The sequence below is a fragment of the Lacerta agilis genome, chromosome 12, assembly GCF_009819535.1.
Source record: "Lacerta agilis isolate rLacAgi1 chromosome 12, rLacAgi1.pri, whole genome shotgun sequence".
In the NCBI taxonomy this organism is placed as follows: domain Eukaryota; kingdom Metazoa; phylum Chordata; class Lepidosauria; order Squamata; family Lacertidae; genus Lacerta; species Lacerta agilis.
In genome coordinates, this window is record NC_046323.1 from 37,579,607 (window position 1) to 37,604,386 (window position 24,780).

Sequence of the window (24,780 nt, forward strand, 5' to 3'; positions counted from 1 at the left end):
CATAAATATTTTTACTGAACAAAGAGATTGGCCTCCGTGACCTCCATGGGGTTTACACTACGTGCGAGACTCATGAAGAATAATTCTTTGTTTAGGGGCATCGTAGTACATTGGTGAAAGATGGTGGCTGGAGGATTTGGGCTTCAGCCTAGCAAATATCAATAGTGTGTCTCCCACTGGCTTTCATGGGCTCCCACCCAAAAAACTGCAAAGCAAACAGAACAGAATGTCACAAGAGTGATGGCTTTCACTCCTTTTAGAAGGAAACTCTCTGTATCATAACAACTCTCATGTAACTATAAATTACTCAGCTATCTCCCGAGAATGGAGCCCAGACTGAAGCCTATGTTAATGATCAAAACCGAACCAAATGCACCTTGCTGTGCTTTAATTACAAAATCTATGTATTTTAAGCAGAAACCTATTTACTCTGCCAGCAGATATTTATACAGTGAGGAAAAAAATAGCACATATTTCTTACACTATTGGGATGATATAATCTAAACTAAGGTTTCTCCTCACACTAGGCAAATGTTGGTTTGAAGCAGACTGGCACAGGCAGTTGCCAGCTGCCTCATAATTGGAAGCCGGCCAGTGTTAATTTGTATACATTGGTTCACACATAGCATATACTTCTAGGAAGGTAAAGCGAGTTTTGTCTAATAGCCCTGGAGACCTCCGGGTTGGCAATCAATACACACAAGAAGCTGGAAACGGTGGTGCAATGTCAGCATGGCGACAGTCTGACTGCTACTGGAGTCAGTGGCAAAACTGTCACCAAGCACGATGAACCTGAAGAGTCTCACAAATCACAATTTGCACATTTAAGGAAAGGGGGGGTTGATGTCAGTCTTGTGTGCTCTCTATTTCTCTTTCTCTGTGTGTAATACTAAGATCCCTGTAGTCCCCATATGTGTTTTAAATTTCTAAACCAAGGGTGAATATCAGGATCTTGTAACTGTTAATTTATTGGTGTTAAGTGATCTTGCTTAAGAATGTAGGCACCTTGTTGTATCGGGATCAATTCTCCACAATACTAACTTTTAAAACATGCATTCTTCTCCCATCCTCCCCACCCACCCCTTTTTCTAAAACTACCAAACACCTCAAGCCTTTTCATCATATGGAAGAGTTCCACTCCTTTGTCCCTTCCACGAAGAGCAAAGGATGCCCTCTAGAGATGACTCCAGAATCAGAGGTCTAATCCCAATGGATCTTTCCAATGGGAGAACTTTCTCCATTGCCAACCTGGGCACCAGTTTCAGCTAACAAAATAGTGTAACTTATCCAACAGTTTAATTCAGGAGAGGCCCCTAAAGTCGACTGCATCCCAGTCTAACACAAGAAACATTGGTGGACCCCTCTGCTAGCAGCTAAATTAGTATTTACTGTACTGTTTGTAAGCTGACTCGGCATCACTTTTACAGTGGCAACACAGGCTAGGAATTTATTAAACAAATAAACACCAATTTTTCAACATTCTGTTCTCTAAAGTACTCCCTGAGGAATGGCTTAAATTTAAAATGAAATTAACGGAGAAAGAGGTTTATATACTATAAATACACCTATTGATTGGCTACCTTGTTTTAAACAGATTTAAATAATATAGGAACTAATTAAAATAAGTATAACTACAGGCATGTAGCAGGCTGAGATTTTATATGGAGGGTCAGTCCAAACCTTTTTGCATATGCAGGAAACCATCATTAAACTCTCTCTCTGCCAATACCTTTGCCATTCTCACCTGTCCCTGAATAACCACACCCACAGGCTGCTCACCAACTGCTTAGCTACTGACCTCCAGTTGTGGTCATTCATTCTTTCACTTTACAAGAGACGGAGACCAATATTTTCAATATATAAGCAAAACAGAGATAAGTAAGTGCTGAAAATCCCCCCCCCCCAGTTCCTTTACAGGGTCTAGCACAATCCCCATGCATTTCAATGAAGAGAGCAGAGGAAGAGCCCCCACAGATATAAAATCACCCCAAATTCTAACCAACAGCTTTGGTTTTTCCAGCTAAACTTCTCCCATACTTGCACAAGCTGCAGCAAAGGGTCAGTCTAGCTCCAATGTACTTCCAGCCCAAATCCAGTGTTCAGTCGTATGCAGCTAACTGGACTGACTTGCAGACAAATTGCATTTTCAGATTTCTCAAAAACATACAAAATTATTCAAGCAAAACAAGAGTTTTGCACAATCAGCAAATCTTTTGCATAAAATGCAAATTTCAGCTGCCCAGTTTTGGAAAAGTGGAATATAACAACAACACCCCCTAAACATGTACAGCCCCAGTCAAGGTATTGCAAGGCATCCTAACTGTAAACTAGGTTTGTGGCAGGAATTCTAAATTTCAGACCTTTGGGTGTCACAGGAATTTTTGTACTGACTACAATGAACAAGAAATTAAAAGCACAGGAAATGTAAAATTAAGGGTGCTTGAGGGATTTGATCTTTGTGAATTCATATATGTGTTGCCCTGATCCACACCTCTCAGACTAATCTGTGGATCAGAAGTCATTTAGAGATATATTTCCCAAATGTTTGGACATACGTACTTCTTGGCACAAAAACTGTACCAAGACGAAATTTTAAAATTCATGTTTTGGGGGGGCATGCTTAAAAATGTGGATTATGAAAGAAAATACGTTAAAAATACATATTTAAATGCATTTCTTGTGCAGGTTTTTAAAAGTTTTTGTAGGTTCATGTGGAAATAGGATGGAAACAGGACAACACACACACACACACACACACACACACACAAGCGACATGGGCTAAATAGAAACAAAGTAAAATATTCCTTCAGCATTTTATCAGAACTAATATGCCGCCAAATGCCATTCGCCTTTCAAAGTAGTTAGTAAAAAAATTCATTTGCACACTTGATCCTTAAATTTCAAAAATAAAATAAAATTAAAAATACCACGAGGAAGAAGATACACCCAGCCAGACTCTGACCGTAAAGAGTTCCACGTTTCTTTATATTTCCAAATAAAATCTAATGTGACAACTGAGCTAGGGGATTCTTTTTACAACAAGGATGAAATTTAGAACAGAAGAAATTATCTGCTTAACCTTAGACAGGCCACTGTGGTTAAGACATAAAGTGAGGGAGGATAAACCCCACACACTGAACAAATGCAACACTGGAAACTTAATAGGGCAAATATTTAACAATTACTACCACATATTTCACACCCTCTCAGCTGAAATCAAGATTGCTTAAGCAAGTTAAATCTGTCCAGGGTCTACTCGGAATTGTGTCTCTCTTTCCTCTATTTTCTTCCTCTCGCTTTTTATTTCACTCCATTTTGCTTCTCATATTTCGCATATCGATTGCTATTCAGTGGCTCAGACAAGGAACCACGAAAGGAACACAGAGGAGAGAATATCTGCATAATTATCTTATGGAGACGACGACACTTTGTCATATACAGGGTTTAAGTCATTCAAGAACAGGATCCAAGGGGAGAATCCAACTCTAGAAAAACAAGATTTCTTGTCTGGTTGACTGGCATTCAGAAAGTCAGTCCCTATTGCCCACAGTAACAATTTGTAGTCTGTTTGGCAGAGCGAGGAATCTCACTGCAGGCTCCGTGGTTAAAAGAAAATGTATCTACAGCAGCTTGGATCCGAGTTTTAAAAATGTTCCATGTTATTTTAGTCCAAGGCAAGCCTTTTAAAATTAAAAGAAAATGTTGGCTTTAATTAAAGATTAAGCAGTGGAAGTTCTTTTTAAAAGGAATGTGCTTTTCTCACAAAGTAGAACAGTGAAAAGAAAGTAGCTGAATTTTAAAATCTGCTGCTCGCTCTGCAGAAAGGCTACCCTCTCTCTCTGTCCCTCCCTCTCTCTGAATGCTTTAAACAAAATATGTGAAAATCATTCATTTGGAACAGTATTTCGGTGCTTTTGCCATTGCCGTTTGTGGATTATTTGGCACAACCAGGACTTTTTCCAGAATTTTTAGCAGCAAGGCTGGGAATGAGAAGGTGGGGCATCGATACACATTACGCTCCGCTAAATGCAAGCCCCTTGCCGGAAAATTTACTCTGTTTTGCTGGAATCAATTATGCTCCGGTAGGTATGTGCAACGTAGCACATTTCACCACTGAGCAAAATGAAAATATGGAGCTTTCTCCAGAGCCCCACTTTGGCAAGGTGGTGAGGTGCTACAGTGGGAAGCGGCTGCTATCGAGAAGATTTTCTAGCAAACAATGGGCCATCTGAAAATCATTACTGCACTAGCAGTGGATTTTCCTACATGTTCATATGCTGGACAAGCAGTTGCCCTTGAAGTATTGTTCCCTGGGGGGAGAAGGAAAACCCAGAGAAAAGTACTCTAATGTCGGATCACTATTTAGCTAGAGCCAGACAAAAATATGGGCCAAACGATCTTTTGGCCATGCTGCTGGCAAAACTATAGGGTGAAGGAACAGAGAAAAGCTAATGGAGAAGGGAAAGGAATGAGGTCTGTGATGAAGGCAGGAATGGCAAATAGGAGGTTTTGTTTTTTTTAATGCCGAAGAGAGAAGTAATATACAACTCTCTTGTCTTTCATTACTTCTCACAGCAAATACATCTATTTTCATAATGCCAAAGGACTTAGAAAATAAATAAATTACTCTTTCTCCCTGCGTATAATCTCTTGTCTGTGTTTTTGATACAGCTGTTTAAAAAAAGAAACTGTTGGAGTGACAGAAAATTAGGTTCAAAAGGGAGAAAGATAACACATGTATGGAATTTGCTGTGCAAGTTTGCATTACTTGGGCTCAAAGAAGGTAAATAAATTGTCAGAAATGTGTAGGGTTATTTGTATTTATTCACGGGAAAATATTTTTAAAATGAGTTAAACTAAAAACACTTTGTTTCTATTGGAAAGGCAAAACAGAAAATGTGTATCTAATATTCTGAAATAAAACATAAAAGCAGTATACATTTACACTCCAGACATATTTCAGAAGCATGGGATTAATGTCAGTGATGCCAATCATACTGTTATTGTCATTACTGATGTTGTTATAAATAACAAATGCATATTTTCACAAATTGAATTCTTGTTCTTCTGTCTAACTGCATGGCATGGGATCACACTGTATGCTCCTCAGGGTCCCTTCCAACTCCACAATTCTAAGATTTATGACATTTTTTGTATCAGAGGACTCTGATACGGTGTTTTCTTTTTTCTTGGTTTCCGTAAAAACCTGCAGTTCATATTTTTACACTGAAGTGGTGTCACTAAAAGAAAAATGGAACTATTCCTAAAAGGTTTGACAAGTGCATGTTGTAGCACAACAAGATCAAGAACAGATTGCGCTCTTTGAATTTGTAGAAGCAAGAGAGATTAAAAACCCTCCCATTATGTCTTGGATAAAGGTCACATTTTTATAGAATGTCTAATTTTGCACATAATTTACACAAATGAGTTTTCCACACTACAAGCTCCAAGGCTTCCAGTTGTATTAATCTATGAGTTACATCACATAACATCTAGTTAATATGTATTTTCCGGCGTATAAGACGACTGGGCGTATAAGACGACCCCCAACTTTTCCAGTTAAAATATAAAGTTTGAGATATAATTGACCGCAGATTCTCCACCCGGCGTATAAGACGACCCCCGACTTTTGAGAAGATTTTCCTGGATTAAAAAGTAGTCTTATACGCCAGAATATACAGTATGTGATATGAAGTTGTCATACCTTTCCACTTAATACTGGAGCACAGCCCTTTATACTATAGAGACCGTCACATTTTCTACATTGCCTGGCACCTCCTAAAATCAACCCAAAATATTACTGCGATCTGCTACAACAGAACCCAGATCACTGGACAACCGGAAAGAAGGAGACAAGGTTATGTATCATTCAAAATGTAGAGAACAGTGGTGTTAAAAAACACACAGAGAACATCTGAACCAGCAAATTATTATCAATTCCCCTTAACCACATATACAGAGTGAGCTCGTCCTCTAAATATAGCAGCATCTGAGCACAGATTTTAATGTGGGGTCACAGGAGCATAGGGAATGTACAGAATATAGAATACTACTACTAGTTCAATATAGGTCACCTCCACACCATAAATTTAAAGCACACCGCTCCCCCCCCAAAAGAATCTTGGGAACTGTAGTTTTCCCCTTCAGAGAGCTACAGTTCCCAGGACCTTAGCAAACTACAGCTCCCAAGATTCCTTGGGAGAAGCCATGTGCTTTAAATGTGACCTATGGTCACCACAAAAAATTCAATTTGCTTCTCCAGAGACAAATTATGAAGTACCAGTCTCACTTTTCTTATAACCTACCAGTTGGCTCAGGTGCCAGTGTCTTACAGTGAGAGTGAAATAACGTAATCCAGCAAAACAGCAGCATCTAAACTGTATTCCTTCCTGGAAACCTTTGGCTGTCAGGTAATCCTCAGTGAGTAGATCAATAATGGAGCATTGCCATTTAAATTAGAAATGGTTAGTGAATGTCTTCATCCATATCTAAACAATGAGGGCTACTAAGGATCAAAAGGCAGTGAGAGATTTCACTTTCTTGGGTTCCATGATCACTGCAGATGGTGACAGCAGTCACGAAATCAGAAGACGCCTGCTTCTTGGGAGAAAAGCAATGACAAACCTAGACAGCATCTTAAAAAGCAAAGACATCACCTTGCCGACAAAGGTCCGTATAGTTAAAGCTATGGTTTTCCCAGTAGTAATGTACGGAAGTGAGAGCTGGACCATCAAGAAGGCTGATCGCCGTAGAATTGATGCTTTTGAATTATGGTGCTGGAGGAGACTCTTGAGAGTCCCGTGGACTGCAAGAAGATCAAACCTATCCATTCTCAAAGAAATCAGCCCTGAGTACTCACTAGAAGGACAGATCCTGAAGTTGAGGCTCCAGTACTTTGGCCACCTCATGAGAAGAGAAGACTCCCTAGAAAAGACCCTGATGTTGGGAAAGATGGAGGGCACAAGGAGAAGGGGACGACAGAGGATGAGATGGTTGGACAGTGTTCTTGAAGCTACTAACATGAGTTTGGCCAAACTGCGAGAGGCAGTGATGGATAGGCGTGCCTGGCGTACTCTGGTCCATGGGGTCACGAAGAGTCGGACACGACTGAACGACTGAACAACAACAACAAGGATCAAAAGTCCTGCTCCTAAAAATATTACCATTACAATGAAAGATTTGAAAGCAAAGAATTCTTTTACACTTTGCTGGGAAATATGAGAGCCTCATCCATTAAGGACTGGGGGGCGGGGGCGGGAATCCGTATTGAATTTAGAGGGAAAACATTAAAAAAAAAAATTATTGCAGGCATTTGGCACTTCCCCCTAGAAAGTTGAATATATAATGTAGGTATCCAAAATGGTTACCAGTCAGCTAGCTTCCTAGTTATATGGAGACTTTGTCCTGTTTCTTGATTATTTGGAGAATAACTGTAAAAGCTGAATAACTATTCATAAAACCTGTGCTACCTTTTAATAACAGATTAATTGACTGCTGCAAAAATTATCACCACAAATAACTGACATCAAAAGGTTCTTATTACCACCTATTTTTTGGGAAAGCATTTGGGCGAGGTTGTTAGATTTCTTTTGGCTGCTCTGACTCAGGCCATCTCCATTTTCAAAATGCTGCTATTTTATCACTGCTGGAAATGAGGTTTTCTGTTGTGGATTGATGTCAGCTGTCATTATGTTCTGTTTATTGTGTTTCGTTATTATAATCTTCATCTTCTTGTTTTCACTGTCAACAGCTTTATGTGTTTATGAAGAAAAGTGGGATATAAGTTTATATAGAAAGGCCCCCAAAAGTACATCTATGAAAGGAGTTTATATATTTATTTGAAAGCATTTCTAAAATGCTTAATACAGTATTTAAAATCTCTTAGCATTTACAAAATGAAAACAATTCAAACCCCCCCCCCCCCCGCCGCTGCCGAAATCCCACAAGCAAAATAGCTTCATGGACACCTTTGGAAGGAAGGGTGAGATATGCATTTAATTAATTAAGTAAGTAAGTAAGTAAGTAAGTAAGTACAGAGACAATAAAGAGAGAACTAGCAACAACCGTGTCCAATCTTACAGGTCAGGAAAAACCTGAACAAAAAGACGTAAGATGTCTGAAGCAACTGATGGATGATGCTTCAAACGGTGTTCCATAGTGCAGGGGCAATATCAGAAAATACCCAAAAGGGGATCACCAGGCTGTGGCATTCTGTGGTGTCAGATGCCACAACTAATTTTCTCTCCTGGTGATTCTAAGTGATCTCACAGGGTTAGTTAATCTGGTCCCAAGTTGTTCAGGGCATTAAATGCTAGTAACAAAACCTTGAACATGGCCCAGTGGCAGCTGGTGCACATCCACTCCACTCCACAACCTAGAAGTAGAATTCTGCACCACCACCAGCTTCCACACCATTCTCAAGGGGAACCCCACATAGAGTACATTACAGTAGTCTAATCATGAGTTTACCAATGGATGAATCATGGTGGCCAAGTTATTCCTGTCCAAGAAAGAGTGTACTTGGCATATCAACCTAAGTCAAGGAGGTTACCTGGCCTGCCGGTGAAAAAGATGCATCTAGGAGCATCCAAAACTATGTAACTGTGTGACACCAATCCAAATTGACCAGAGCTGGGAGCTGCTCAGCCACAGAGTCCTTGCCATACCAGGATTCTGTCTTTGTCTATTGGCCCTCCTGCAGCCCAGCAATGCACCCAGGTGCTGATTAAGTACAATCACAGATCTCCAGATTCAGATGTAAGAAATACAGCTCAGTGTCATCAGCATACTGATGATAACATGCCCCAAATCTTCTAATGACATTAAGGAGCACTGGAGACAAAATAGCACCCATCTGCTATTTTGTGGCACCCAACTGCCTGAGGGCAGATGCATAACCCCCCAGAGCTATCCTCTGAACCCAACTTTGTAAGCAAGTGCCAACATCTCCCAACTTACAGAGCTGGTACGAGATGGTAGTGTGGTCATCAGTAAAACGACTGAGAGATCAAGGTAGGTAGCCGTGTTGGTCTGAGGAAGTCAATATATATATATATATATATATATATATATATATATATATATATATATATATATTTAAAAATGTCCAGTAGCACCTTAGAGACCAACTAAGTTTGTTCTTGGTATAAGCTTTCGTGTGCATGCACACTTCTTCAGATATATACCAGGTATGTATATATAGAGAGAGAGGGGGGGGGGAGGGAGGGAGGAAGGGATATCAAGTGAGGCCAATAGGGTCAAACTCCTCTTTTCTCCCCAAAAAGGTAATCCACCTGGGCAGCCAAGACAGATTTTGCCCCAAGCCCAGGTCTACACCAAGATCAATATCATCAAATTCCTTCAACTGTTTGCAGCTTTACCCTTTTAAACACCTTATAAAAAATGGGTATTTGTGACCAGGGACATTACCGCCTGCTACAAACCATCAGGCACCAACACCTCATGCAGATACGAGCCATCTGGCTACACCAGGCTAGCTACACCACCCATGGTGGTCAAGAAGCAACAGAACATATTGTGGCTGAAACCACTACAAGCACCTTATCCACATTCTCAGACCTCATTGGAACCCAGCTGGTGTGCTTGCACTTACAGAAGGGCTGTTGACCCCAGTGGAGGTGTCCATTAACAGATGAAGAGGGAAAGTGATTTTTGCTATTTCTGCTATCCCCAAAATAAGTCAATATTATGTACACTTGTTTCGGAGTCTGAACATACCATTTTGGGGCACAAGGGGTTCGTGGTGGTAATTCTGTTTTACTCATCTCCTTTCAAGACAAATCTGTTGAAAGGTTTCACAGAACTGGTGAAGTATTGCCAGTTAGAACATAAAACTGAAGGTGACTGGGATAAAAAGACCCGCAGCTTTATGTTGTGTTAAAATCAGTGAGATTTTATTTTCTTTTTGCTTCACTGGAATGCAGATCCTACCCTAAGTGCTCCTCAGAAGGTCCACTGATACATGCTAAAGAAATTCTGGTTTCGCTCAGCCAAGCACTTCTATCATGGAGTCTCTCTGCTGTTGCAATTATGGCCAAATGGCCAGATTCAGCAGAATACGTAAATCAGTTCTTAAAATCATGGTAGGTAAAACACAAAACCACAGATCTATAAAGAGGCACAGGATATATTGGTTCATTAACTCTGGTATTGCATGAAACAGTCTATGAAGTCACAAAGAACCTAACTCAGACAGATAAATTAGGAAACTGTTATTAGGAGTGAAGATTATTAGCTTATAAGAACATTTTTGACCCTTTTCAAAATCCACTTGGAAAAGGTACTCTTAGGGGAAGCCCTCTTGTACCGGTAATTCACTTTAACCATCAGTCACGATACTTTAAAATGGAATGGGACACAATGGCTGTTAGAAACTGCAGAAGTCCAGAGATACCAAAACATTTGCAAAACAAAATGCTTTTTATTTCCAAATGCACCCGATTCAATTTATTTAAACAAATGATACTATCAGTACCCTGGAAGCCCAAACAGCTTCTCTGACCATGAAGGGACAAAGCCAACAGTCATGCACAGTCTCACTTCCAGCAGCTGATCAGTACTGGCCCTGGTTGCCACTGGGGAAGAGCTGGGGTATCTGGACTCAATCCCAATGCCCTCTTACTCTTCCCAGGAGAGGCCGGGTGCTCCTCTTCCAGGAGTACCAATCCTGCATCAATGGGCAACCATTGTCTGGTTGAACAGTGGAAAGAGCCATAGTGCATCTATTTGCACAAAGAAAGTCTTATGTCCAATCTCTGGCATCTCCAGGTAGGACACTGGAACACAGATGAGAGCTTTATTAGAATGGAGGGGACACATAGGCACTGTCTAGTATTTTTAAAGAGCAAATCTGTTAAATATGATTATTTAATAGCAGAAATCACAACTAAATGTGAGGGGGCTGCGATGAAATGAGAAATGGCCCACTTAGACAACAGCTACAATCTGACTAAAACCAGAATAAGGGGAAATGTAACTGGCTGAAAAACACTGCACTTTTAGAAAGTATATATATATATATATATATATATATATATAAAAACCCATTTTATACCAGGTTTGCCGGGGAAGCTATTATTTCTTTTTCAGGTATGTCTACTCTCTGCAAATTGCCTCCAGTTTTATTTCCCCCTTCAAAGAGCAAGAGATTTGCAAGTGCATTAATGCACAGACAGATATCATTGAGAGGTACCTGCTTAAATCCATTCAGCACAGATGGGAGAATAAGCCCAGTGCTTTGCCAAGTTTCAGCCCAGACTGAATTTTTACAGCTGGATTATAAAAGCTTGGCTATGTATATTTTAAAAAGGATTTTGTGGAAATACTGATACAACCTTTAAACGCAGTGGTACGAACAGCACCGTGATAGCCTAATTTTACACAAGGGGCATGGGCGGATCAGACGGAGGCACAGGCAGAATTTTTTTTAAAACTGTTAGTTGCCATTGTCTTATTTACATCAAGCAGTGGCAATAGACTGGAACCTACAAAAATACCTCCCAGGTATAAGGTTTCAAGTCAGACATTTTTCCAGAAAGAAATGAAGTCTTTACGGGCTCTCCTTTCCCTTCATATTACTGCCAAGAACTACAGTCTCCCCAATTCTAACTCCCCCTCCACGCTACTGTAGAATTAACATTTTGGGCTTTCCGATAATCATACTCTTGCTTCCTCATGAGTATGTATGCGTGTCACTTCCATTCAACTGAGCACTAAAGCTTTACTTCAAACATGTGCTCACACAGGGTGGGTGGCGAATGGTCAGGTGACAACATTCTCCTGCAAGAAAAAAAATCCTGTTAAAAGAGAGAGCTCTACTCCTGAAAATTATATTTTACAGGCTTTAGGGTACTAAAATGTACATACACCCACACCCAAATGCCTGTCTGGAGGTCACAAGGAGGAACGGGAACACTCAAACCAAGCACAGCAGAAGGTAGATGATCAACACAAAGCACTAATTGAAAAATAGCTTAATCGTTTTCAACATTAAGGCTTGGGCATGCAATATTAGAAACCAAATAGTCTTTCAGAAAGGATTTAATGTGTGCAATTTGAAGGGCAGTTCTTCAAAGTGAAGACATGACCCCTTCCTGCATATACTTAGGGTCAAACTGCGCATGACCCTGAACATGTCAACTACATCAGTATTTTTTTAAAACATTCACTGCAGGTGTAGCGGCCTCCATTTTGGGGGGAACTTCAGCAGACAGGGAGAGGACCACACGCTGCAGTCAATTCCAATGAAAATCTGGGAGGCGCACGAGCTATTAAACATTTCTCAAAACCGATACGGTTTCTAGTGGTGCACTTAGCATCGCATGTCGTTTGCCCATCATGCTGCTACTAGACACTTTACACAGCAGCCAAAACAAAACAAAACCTCATGTGCAAAGATTCCCCAAAGTGTGGCTTTCTCTCTTCTGTATTCTCACTTCAATTAGAATCATGGTGCTTTCTCCTCACACATACATTTTCCTACACATCCATGCACAGCCAGGGTGAATGGTGTTGTACATAATTACTCCAGTGCTCATAAGCAGGCATTACCAGGCCAAGTTCAAGCCTTTTTTCTTCATTTACAAAGCCTTTAACAGCTTGGGTCCAGGATACCTTGAGGACTGCCCAATCCCTTATATTCCCGCTCTATCACCACCGTCTTCAGGGGAGTGCTGCCCCATGACTTGGATGCAGAGTATCTACCAGGAGCCATTCGTTTGGTACTGTGGGCCCAATTTTATGGTTTCCAGCTGAGGTCAAACTTGGCCCCTCACAACGGAACTTATAATTTTATTCCAGCAGGTGTTTTGATTGAACTCTGATTTTACAGATTAAACTCATTTTTAGCCTTATTGGGTCACCGCCTAATGACAACTGTGATTAAGTGGTATGCAAATGGTTGAAATAAATTGCAGCGTCAACTCATGGCAAGGTCAGAAAGCCTGTCTACTGAGCAAGCAGGTGGCATATACTGCCCCCTGAGTCACTCAGTTCCAATTTACTTTCATAGGGAGGTAGCCAAGTAGCTGCCCACTAGGCTTTTAAATTGTCCTCCCCATGGGACTATGAAATTAGTGGCATCTGCTTGTAACACAACTGAACTGGATTGCACCAAAGCCCCCCACACCACTAAGCTAAGAGGAAACTTTTCAAAATTTTGCAAGCCAGGTGAGTGTGAGCGTAATGTCAGTAAGAAATACGATATGTGACCCATATATATCCAGTGGGACATGAATTAACTATTTTAACCCACCTGGCATTAAAGAAGATTTAAAATTAAACCAGCAATTTATTGTTTCTTCGGGGTCTCGTTTTCTTTTCCAGGTTTCACACTCTTTAAATATGCTATCTTTTAAATGGTGGCTTTCTTACAAAATTTGGTTGGCCACAATCCTAAATGGGGACCAGGTGCTGGAAGAGTTTCACGGAGGCCAGAATAGCTCCGTAGGACTGCAAGAACTTTTTTTTTTTTAATATCGCCCGGATCCTTACACACCATAACTGGATGGAGATTAGAAAGCTTCTTGGCCCCAAACCAGGAAGAGTGAAGTCATGACTAAACCCCATTGGAGCAAGTGTGTTGGGCCAACTAGAAGGGGATGGAGACAGATTTGTGGACTCACCCCAGTCACACAGCAGGAATGTCGAGCCCTTTCCCGTCCTGTAGCTTCCCTTCTCTGTTATAGTCATCTAAGCTATTTATCCTTAGCCAAACGTTGATGCCAGAAGGCAGGCACTTTTGTAGACAGGTGAACCTGCATTTTTAACAAGGTGTTGCCATCAGGGGGAGGGAGGGGGATGAAAAATGGCTTTGGGGTCCCCCCTTTTATTTGCCACTTCTTTGCTGCATCATCATCCTGTACAAAACCTCCCACAGTGCGACAACTGCAGCAAGAATAATATTAGCCCAGCGATGGAAGCAAGAAGAACTACCAACAAAAGAAGACTGCCAGGTGAAACTGATGGACTATGCTGAGTTGGCGAAATTAACTAGGAAAATTCGAAACCAGCAAGGCCAGACTTTCCTGAAAGACATTTATGATACATTTGAAAGACAATTGTAATCAACTGACATTGCTTGTAGGGTTGCAAGAAGTTTTGTAAGGGGAACTATATGAATTATTGCAAAAAAAAGGACTAAGAAGGAGTCTATTTAGGGTTTGGATTTTATAGCAATAACTATTAAAATAAAATGCAAAATAAGAAAGAAAGTTAGAAAACCATTAGTCGAGGTTGACGAAAGTCCTTGGCTGTGATAGCCACAGGTATGTTATATTGTGTAAGATGGGATGTTATGTTTGGAAAACATGTGCAAAACCCTATATATATCCTCCCACAGTGCTGCTTTGCTGCAGTGGGTCCCCTCAAAGTCATGGATCTCCGCTGTGTCTCACCTGTTCTGTTTCGCCAAAGCACAACCAACAGCGGTTCGACTGGAGGCTCCATAGCTATCTATTTCCCTATGCTCAAGAGCATGGGTAGGCAACCTAAGGCCCATGGGCCAGATGCGGCCCAATCGTCTTTTCAATCTGGCCAGCAGACAGTCCGGGAATTAGCGTGTTTTTACATGAGTAGAATGTGTCCTTTTATTTAAAATGCATCTCCGGATTATTTGTGGGGCCTGCCTGGCATTTTTACATGAGTAGAATGTGTGCTTTTATTTAAAATGCATCTCTGGGTTATTTGTGGGGCATAGGAATTCGTTCATTCCCCCCCCCCCAAAAAAAATATAGTCCGGCCCACCACATGGTCTGAGAGACGGTGGACCGGCCCACAGCTGAAAAAGGTTGCTGACCCCTGCTCAAGAGCACCCTGAAATTTGGGAGGTGAGATCCTCTGATATTTTCTGCCCCTAGGGGTGAGTAAGGAAGACAGTGGTGTGGGTGTGGGTGTTCAGTGATAGACTGCAAAAGTTTAACATCACAGGATTATAAAAGTTGAGGGGGCTTTAATAAAAAAATACTTACCTTTGCTAAGTCTGAGCATGTATGTGGGGTCGTGAGAAGAAATTCAGCAGCTAAAAACTAGCAAAATTATCTTCCAGTGGGTCTTATGTTAAACAGGAAGAAATAATATATCACTACCCCAGAGTCGGACATGACTGGACCTAATGGTCAAGGGTCCCTTTAACTTTTTTTAGACAAATGAGCAGGCACGATGGGGTAAAATTGTACAACCTGCTCTAGCTTAAATCCAGGTGACAATGCCGACTTGCTCTTAGAGGCACCCTAACAATTATTTTAAGTGCTACCTTTTCGGTCCAAAGGATTTGGAGAAGAAACAGAAACGGAAGTGAATAATATGAAAGCAATACTCTTTCTCCTATAATGTGGTAGCTGCTCACCTTGAGACTTAATCCCAGCTCTGGGGTAACAGGAAACCATGGTTTCCTGCTAAAACAGGGATGGAGATAATCTAGCCTTCCAGATGTTGCAGAATACAATTATTTGCTGGCTGAGGCTGTAGTTGTTGAAGTCTAACAACACTTGGGAGGGGGGAGCACAAGCTTCTCACTCCTGTGCTAAAATTGAGGATTTTAAAAAAAAATTGTAGTGTTCGTTATCATGTTAATGTAGATATATACACTATATTATGAAGTATTATGACATAGATATATCATTGTGTCCATTGAACCTATATGTTTATTATTTCTTGTGAACTCTTCAGGGCATAATTTAGGATGGATCTGAAAATGATCCTAGAGTGTTGTCTGAAGGCAGATGAGGCCCCCATTGGGTCCAGTGACTGGGGGGCTGCCCAAGAACCACATGTATATCTCCTTGGGTTGCACAGTGGAAGAAAGGCAGGATTATAAATGCAAGATAAAAATAAAATAAATAAGATGACTAATAAGCAGCTGCAAGCCTCTGGCTGCTGCTTTCCCCCATCCACACACCAGGAGGAAGAGATTAAAAGCATCTGCTTCTTGTTTCAAACCAACCACACTTCCCTGTGATGTTGAAACCCTTTACTTTAATTGATAACTTTCACCAAAAAAAGACACCTCAGTTTGATTCTGTAATAATTGTTTAAACAATCCACAATTCCAAGATACAGCATCACAGGGAACTGTGGTTAGTTTAAAACCAGAAGCAGATGCTTCTCATCCCCCCCAGGCAGGGAAGGAAAAGGAGAGATGAACATGTATTCACGTAGCACGAAACCAATGTTATCTGTTATGTCCGAACCCAGGCATCAGCGACAGGGCAAGAGATAAATGCAAATAAGACAAGTGAATTTCACCACTACCTTGGATGCATGGTCAGAATACTTTTTATAAAGGGAAGAGTCACACATGCATGTGTCATCTTTTATATTGCCAAGGAGCAGATTATATTACCAAGGATAGTAGATTCCTATCCATTCCAAAATGGATAAATCTGATTAACGTCATAAATGGTTTAGCTGACTCTATAGATGTATTTTTTTAAAAAGAAAGAAACTACTTTGTTGTCACTTGCCCTAGAAGCCACCTTCAGTATCATTAAGTAGTATCAAAATACAACCTGTTTTCAGGACCTGTAATATTCATCTTACACCTGGCAATTAAAGCTAAGAGCTTAAAAAAACAAGAATGCTTTAAAACGCCTTTTAGCCAACTTCTTCTTCTTTTTTACAAATATCCCATAAATATTACACGCCCTTTACATATCAGTAATGTGAATTCATGCTTTATTTGATATTCTCATTTTCCTGCTGCATGAGTCTGGTTTTGCACTTTGATGACAATGCCCCTTTCCTTTAGAGAAATCTACAACACATTTCACAGAAATGCAGTTCAGATGTTCAGGAGTGGCTCAAAGGAGGGTTTTGGTTTTTGTTTTTTTTGCAAGCCCCTAAATGGTCCTGGAAAAAAGAGTAGCACTTATTGCCCTTTTTTTAAAAAAATAAAAAATAAAATGCATGTTATATTTTGTAAAAGTTAACTGGAAACAACAACAAAATCTGGCAAGGCAGACAAGACAATATACCTATGAATCTGGCCTCTTCTGAACAGTCTTTTCAGTTAAGACATAGAGCACTCTGACTTTTCAGAAGAACCACTGGGAATTGTGGTGCTGCATCTATTGCTACACAACATATTAAAGGTCAAGCGCCATAAATAGAGGGGCAAAAGGGGAAGTCAATAAGAAAGTGAGGAGAGCTCCAAAACCCACAAATTCTCCTCAATGTGAACTCCTAAAATAAACAATAGTCTTTAAAACAGCCTTTTCAAGATCTCCCCATCTAAATTGCTTCATTTTTAATTGCTCTACCAACACTAATGCAAATAAAATCAACGACAGCCCCATCTTTTCAGTTCTCCTTTGTTTTGTTGTCCACTGCTCTTAATTTCTCAATACAATCTGGAGCTGCTTTCAAATAAACACTGGACTGAATTTCTTAAGAGTTTGGTTTCTGTTAAGACGAAGCCTGTGTATACACTACATCTTTAAAGCACATTATTTCCCTCAAAGAACTCTGGGCACTGTAGTGTACACTCCTGACAGAATTACAATTCGCAACAACTCTTAACAAACTACAGTGCCCAAAATTCTTTGAAGGAAATCGTGCGCTTTAAAGAGGAAATGTATACAGTCAGACCCTGGAGCTCGATTCAGCTCAGACGTGGTGTGGCTACTCGGTGGCAATGCACTCTGTGCTTTCACAGAGGCATTCACAACTATTCTTACTTGCTACGTTCCAGGAATAAGCTCAGGTATCAAAACCAAGTGCTGGCCCTGAGATCCAACACAAATCAAACCCAAATACAATGCATTTTCCATAGTTACCACAATCCGGGTAGTGCAACTCATACATGAAAATTGGTTTCCAGTGAGGCAAAAGCCACAATCTTCCCACTCAACACTACTTGAAACTTCTGAGTATATCCTTTCCATGTACCAATTGGCTGCTAAGCAAACAATCCATCTTGGTTCTGATAATCACAGATCCTCCGCCAAATTGCAATCAAACACAATTTTTTATCACATACAGGCCAGCGAAAGACTATTTGGGATAAGCAGCATAGCAAAGAGCTAGGATATGGGTGTGCACCAGGGAGGGCCTGTCCTGTTTTGCCACCTGAGGCAAAACAGTGCTGGCCACCCAGCCCCACTCCTTGCCCACTGAAGCCTTGCTCATTGGGGTTGTGTGGCTCCAGTGGCAGCTTCCAGTGGGATGTCATGCGACTGCAGTGGTGGCAGGGGCAGGTGGGATGCCCGCAGGGGCACTGCCCCACAGGATTCCACTGCCAGTGGCGGCTGGTTTGCTCTGCCTCATGGGCATCCTAGCCCTGGGGTGCCAAGTTATATGCTGACAACTACACTAAATTGAGATGTTGGGTGGTAAGTGTGGTTGGTTCAGAAGTTTTAATCGTCTGGTTCTTAGCAAGAAGTGCTGATGCACAGAATTTTGCCACTTTGATTTGCACACAGACATTAGGATGAGTAGAGAGCGTGCTACAGCTCTATATTCACTCTGTTTGGTGAGTTGTCAGGTGGAGATGGCATGACCCTCTTAGAGAACTGAGCTCAGAAGCTGGCTGTGCAGAATGTTGATTGGCTGGCCCCAGTGGCAATCCCTCTGAACAATACGGTCTCATCGCAACAATTATGTTATACTTGGGTCAAGATGAATGGTAGGAGAACAAGTGGGGAGTCTCGTGTAACAGCAAAGTATAATAAATAAATAAATATATATACAGTGGTACCTCAGGTTACATACGCTCCAGGTTACATACGCTTCAAGTTACATACTCCGCTAACCCAGAAATAACGCTTCAGGTTAAGAACTTTGCTTCAGGATAAGAACAGAAATCGTGCTTTGGCGGCGCAGCAGCAGCGGGATGTCCCATTGGCTAAAGTGGTGCTTCAGGTTAAGAACAGTTTCAGGTTGAGAATGGACCTCCAGAACAAATTAAGTTCTTAACCCGAGGTACCACTGTATATATACTTGGTATGGATGCTAATAATTGTGATTTAAGATAGCTTGCACAAACCAACATTCCAAACTAACACCGCAGGATGTAGTTAACGTGGCAGAAACTGACTTGGAATACCAGACAGTTTACATTATCGCCAACACCTCTTTCTTTCTTTCTTTCTTTCTTTCTTTCTTTCTTTCTTTCTTTCTTTCTTTCTTTCTTTCTTTCTTTCTTTCTTTCTTTTGATGGTTTCTATTGAACCCTTTTGCACAGGCCAAAGGAGAGGTTTACAATAGAAACAAACAGACAACAAAATCCAGAAAAACACACACAACCCATTTAGAACTTACAACAAGCAGCCACTAAGTGGCAATTAGGTCTCTCCTCCTCCAAATGCCCTCTGGAAAATATGCTTTGTTAATGGCCGCTAACTATTTTGCTTTTTACATAATTGCCACTGTCTGTTCTTTTTGCATTTCATTTCCATCTGACCTCACTCCCCCTCCATTTCCCCCGCCCATCCCGTTAAATGCCTGCCAGTTTAGGATTGCATTTCATACATCTGATGAAGTGGGCTTCGGGCCACTCAAGCTTATTCCATAATAAATGTGTCAGGCTTTAAAAAGGTGCCACAAGACCTCTTTTTGCTGCAACGGGCTCCCCCCTCTGGAAAATGTTTTTGGTTCTGTAATCCAAACTGTATGTATGGAAAGAGGTCAAAATAGCCACACGCTGTTAAGTTCCACTAGGGTTTTTATATGCAGACGTTTCGGAAGACCTCAGAAAATGATAATGCGTTGCCGAGGATTTAAAAAAGAAAAAGGAAAAAATATGCAAGTTATCTTCATGGCATTTATGGAACAGACTGATCTAAGATGGCTAACACGTTTATAAAAGATAGTAGTAAAATAAATTCTGGAATATAATATATTTTAGAAGTAGATGCAAGGGCTCAATACAACACCACGCCATGTATAAAATAAATTTTGTTCTTGCAATCTGAGTACATGCACGGGGTGGGGGTGGGGAACCCAATAGAATTGTTTGCAGCTATGAACATGCAATGAATCTACCTCTTTGTTGCTTTGCGCTTAAAGGCACATTGAATTAAAAAAAAGTGTTGCAGTGAAAGGTAAGTGTGACTGCATGCTAAATAGGAGAGGTTCTGCACACATAAAAACAGGGAGATTAGAGCGATCGTGTAACAATTTGTAGCTTGTTTTTCCAAATGCTCAGCCCGTTAATGCTGCAGCGGTTATCGTACAGCTGCCGCAGCCTATTAAAAGAGCCTTTTTTCCCCACTCAAAGCTAAAATGCTGGCAGGCAAGAGACAGAGTCCAGTAACAATTTGATTACTCAAGATTATGCCCGTTTTTAAAATTCCAGTTGTGTAAGTATAGAAAACCAGAAGTTTACTTGTCTTAAGTTACCGTGTGCTCATTTGAACAACACTCATTTTAAAACTAAAATTTGGCAGGCGATTATCACATAATGTAGACCAAATGCACTTGGAATGTTGAAAAATAGCTTTCGAAAAACCAAGAGATTTCACATGGAAAACACTAACTATGCAACCACAGCTCCTACTCTACGCACAATGTTTTAGAGCACTATGTTATACTGCACCCAGCCAACCCCCTCAACTCAAGGTGTGATCCTTTAGTCTTCAAGTGGAAGACCTGCTGAAGTTCTGGAAATCTTGAGGATTAAACCAAACAGAACGTGCATGACTGAAATCCAGCCAAGCAGTCTTCAGAATCCCTACAAAAAGCCTTGAACAGCCTTCCCCAAACTGGTGCTCTCCAAATGTTGTTGGATGTTGCCTCCAACCATCATGGCCAGTGGTCAGGGATGATGACTATACAGTCGTACCTTGGTTGTCGAACACCTTGCGACTCAAACGTTTTGGCTCCCGGACGCTGCAAACTTGGCTTCCTAATGAGCTCCTGCAGTCAATCGGAAGCTGCGCCTTGGTTTTCGAACATTTTCGGAAGTCGAAAGGGACTTCCGGAATGGATTCTGTTCGAGAACCAAGGTACGACTGTATTAATCCAGGCATACCATATATATGTGATAAGATCAAACAAAGGATGCTCTGAACTGATCCAGTTTCAGTTATCTGTAGTTTACCAACCTATTCCCCACAGGTCTTCAAGAATGAGGCACTTCTATCTTCCATGGCTGGAATGATTAATACCCCAGCTAAGTTCCTAACTGGTAATTGCTCTCAATCTGTATATGAACTTATCTGAAGACAGGTGTGCAGGAATATTTCAAGATCTGCGGTACCCATTTCAGTACTGGTGGCCTAAACTCAGTTATCTTCTATCAACACCGACTTTCGGTCACACAAACTCTTTTGCGCCTTTCAGTACAGCGAGTGTACATACACATGCTTGGATACACAAATTAAGAAGACTGTATTTCATAATCCAGTACTGATCATGGCTATCCAAGACAGGTTCTGGATGAGTCTTGGTCACCCATAAAGCCACTGTATTTTAACTGAGCCAAAGTAGACCAATGAGCTGTTTCATCATGTTGGAACTTATGACTGGTTTTCACATTCAGTCTACCATAGGAACACTTGGGAAGCTAACCAAGTCATTCACTCTCATCCGAAAACATCCATCTGCAAAAAAAAAACCCAGGAAAAACCACAATGACCTACCTCACTAGGTTGCTGATGAGATGGCTGCATTTTCATGGTACTTGCCATATTAAAAGTGCCATGAATTATAAACACTCTGAGAAGACCAATTAGCACCACCAGGAGCCATAACATTTGTTTCCAGGTTGAATGAATGAACAAAACACGACAGCTTTGGAAATTATACTCTACCTGTCCGATAGACAAAGTTGCCTTCAGTCTCGGAGGATGACGGAGACACCAGTTCCTCTTCAAATTCATTGGAGCTAAACGAACCCGAATGATTCCTTTGCCTTGTTTTTTCCATCATGGCTGCATTTGTGGCCATGACGTGCCTCAACGAGTCATTCAGGTAGCGGTTCAACAAGCTGTTTTTGTACTTGGGGGGCGATACATAATCCTCATTGGCACTTCCTTCTGGTCTAACTCCAGATTTAATTACTGAGCTTTCAGTCTTAATCACGGTGTGGTGAACGGGCGTGTTGTATCCCCCTTCATTCATATGGCTTCTGGGAGGGTTTTCACCATCTGAAGAGAGAAGTCCCATCAGAGAACACCATTACCTATGTATCTTTTTTAAAAACAATTTTTTAAATTCATAATTCATCTTTTAGAGGATAAGTGAGTTCAGACTCGATTATCATAAGGGCCATTACGAAAATCCATTAAGATGCAGCCGGTCACTTCCCCTGCCTCATCCAAAACCAGTTTCAGATTATTTCTTCAAACTAGAAGAAGGGGTAGGGTATTTCTTGAGCACTCTTTTGATCTTCAATAAGAATTACATGGAGTGATTTATGATCAGCATATGTTTTATATGCTGAACAGGTTGGGAAATTAAATTTGGTCAAATGGTGTGGTGCACCATTTGAGAATCGCTGAAATCAAATTGTTGATGGGCATCTACTGATGACATGCAGGAGTGCTGCTGATGTTTTGTCAGAGTGATAATGTAGCACAAGAGCCTAGATCAGGCATAGGCAAACTCGGCCCTCCAGATGTTTTGAGACTACAATTCCCATCATCCCTGACCACTGGCCCTGTTAGCTAGGGATGATGGGAGTTGTAGTCCCAAAACACCTGGAGGGCCGAGTATGCCTATGCCTGGCCTACATGGACCTGAATTTTTGGGGTGTCTCTGGCAGCAAAGATAGCCCTAGAAACTGCAGTCCAATCTGACAAGGGATAATTTCTACCTTGCAAAAGAGAAAACACAGTGGCTACCTAAAATTCATTCTGAGGAAGTGGAGGCAGGTGGCAAAAGAATTCCTTGAACTGCCAGCATCTGGCCAAAATTGAGACAAAATGGACCAAGGCTCTGATGCCTAGCGGGTGCTTCCACAGAAATCCTACAGCCATCAGCTGCCTGGATAGCCAGTCATAAATACATTGTAAAATAAAATAAAAAGTACAGAAAGTAGGGATCACCTAAACCCTATAGCTTCCAGGATTTCATCTTCCTCAAAGCCAGAATGGATGCTTCTTAAATTTTAGCATGCAAATGTGTTGCAGCTTGCAAGAGCACAAGCTCCTTGAGAATTGTCAGCCACTTTCAATTTTACTGGCTTTGCTTGGACATCTACAAAAAATATATATTGAAAACAAACCTTCTGAACATGAATCATCGCTGCTTACACTAAGTCTTTCAGCATTTCCTTGAACATACTTGTTGTATAGCTTGATTCGCAAAGCCCAGCTAAGGTCTGGTTGCCGGACAGTATTTTTAAGGCGACGTCTTGCATTGGCAAACCAGTTTGATACCTAAATAAAAGACAAAATGTGTTAGTTTTCTCCCTCCTTCAAGAGAGAACTGAAGAGTTTTCTCACTGGCGTGTGTTTTATGACACGTGAAAGAGAAACAAGTAGACTGTTCGCATTTTTATTTCAGCAAAAGCTGAAATGAAAACAGTATGAACACTGAAAATATTTAGTACTTAATCTAACTTTATTAGAAGCCGCCTTTACGGTTTTAAGGTAAGCAGCTTAAATATATGCATAAGCCCAAGGCCACGTCTATATCATCTTGCACTTCTGTTGCTCTAGAGGAACAAGGAAGAAAAAAATACTGCATCGCCCCTCTTTCAGCAAGGAGGATGCAACAGGTTGCACTTCCTGTGACAATACAAACATGAAGCACAGCTGCAATTTCAGGGGTTCTGAGTGGTGGTTCAACACTTCCAATTTCTGCAGCCCAGCCATGCGGTAGTGACCTTCTGCTGGCAGCGGTTACTGATCAATTCCATACCCTCCAAGCGTCCTGATTTTCCAGGGACAGTCCTAGGATTACGAAAGTCACCCCAGCTTCTGATTTGATCCTGGAATGTCCCTATTTCGCCTGCCAGTGCTGCTGCCGCCACCAAGCTCAAGAAGGAAGATGAGCCAGCGCTTGTCCTGAGCGATGGGGAAGGAGCATTCCGTTACCGCTCCTTGGCCACTGCTGCTGGCCTCCTCCCCTGGGCAGCTCGTAGCGGCTGCTTGAGAGCAAGCGAGGAGGAGCGGAGCGCAAAGAGTCCAGATATATAAATAAGAATACTTTGTGCATCCATTCTAATCTTGCCCCTTTCTAAAATGTGTTTATTGTCGTGTGTTTTTCTTTCTGTACGTCCACCAAAGAATGGAATAAAATTGGGATTAAGGGGTTTTCTCAGTACGGTGGAACTCGCCCTTCTTGCGATAGGAAATGCTCTGCGTGGGGGAGTGAGGGGGGGGGAGAAATGCCCCTGTTTTCATATGAGGAATGTCGTAGGGTATGTAATTCATACGTCTGACGGAGAGGATTGTGAGGCCAGCACAAGACCCTGTAATCTGGAAGTCACAAGCACACTCTGGCACTAGGCAGACTGACCAGCTTTCCGACTCTGTCTAAGACCATTCATATGCTGAGCGTCCCAGCGGGATACTTTTAATGACTGCAGCAGTTGTCAAAGGCAATGTATTCGCTTGCCAAAGAGCAGCACGGAAGCATACCTTGGCGTTATCAGACTGCCACGTGCAACAACAGAAAAGTAGGGTATTATCCACAGAGCTCTTTACAACAAGCAATAAAAACGAGTGTGATTTATGTGCATGTGCTACTATTTGGTTGAAAAGGCCAGCAGCAAACACCGCACTCTCAACATTTCCATGTCAACTGCAAGCATTATTCATGCAAATATGAACAGCTCCTCTTTGAAGCATTCCAGGAGACTGAAAAATCTCACAAATA

The 24,780-nt window shown here is 41.3% G+C and overlaps 1 protein-coding gene across 3 annotated transcripts in view; it reads right to left on the reverse strand.

Annotated features, from left to right (window-relative positions):
* Positions 1 to 24,780, reverse strand: part of MKX (mohawk homeobox) — a 52,887-nt gene that overhangs the window by 15,391 nt on the left and 12,716 nt on the right. For 2 of the 3 annotated variants that reach the window (XM_033165678.1, XM_033165680.1), the window contains exons 3-4: positions 23,183 to 23,336; positions 21,768 to 22,103 (exon numbers count right to left, since the gene is read on the reverse strand). In XM_033165678.1, the coding sequence (XP_033021569.1) occupies positions 21,768 to 22,103; positions 23,183 to 23,336 (490 nt within the window). Of the gene's footprint in view, positions 1 to 11,544; positions 11,800 to 21,767; positions 22,104 to 23,182; positions 23,337 to 24,780 lie in introns of those variants that run through there. The other variant, XM_033165679.1, reaches the window with a different exon arrangement.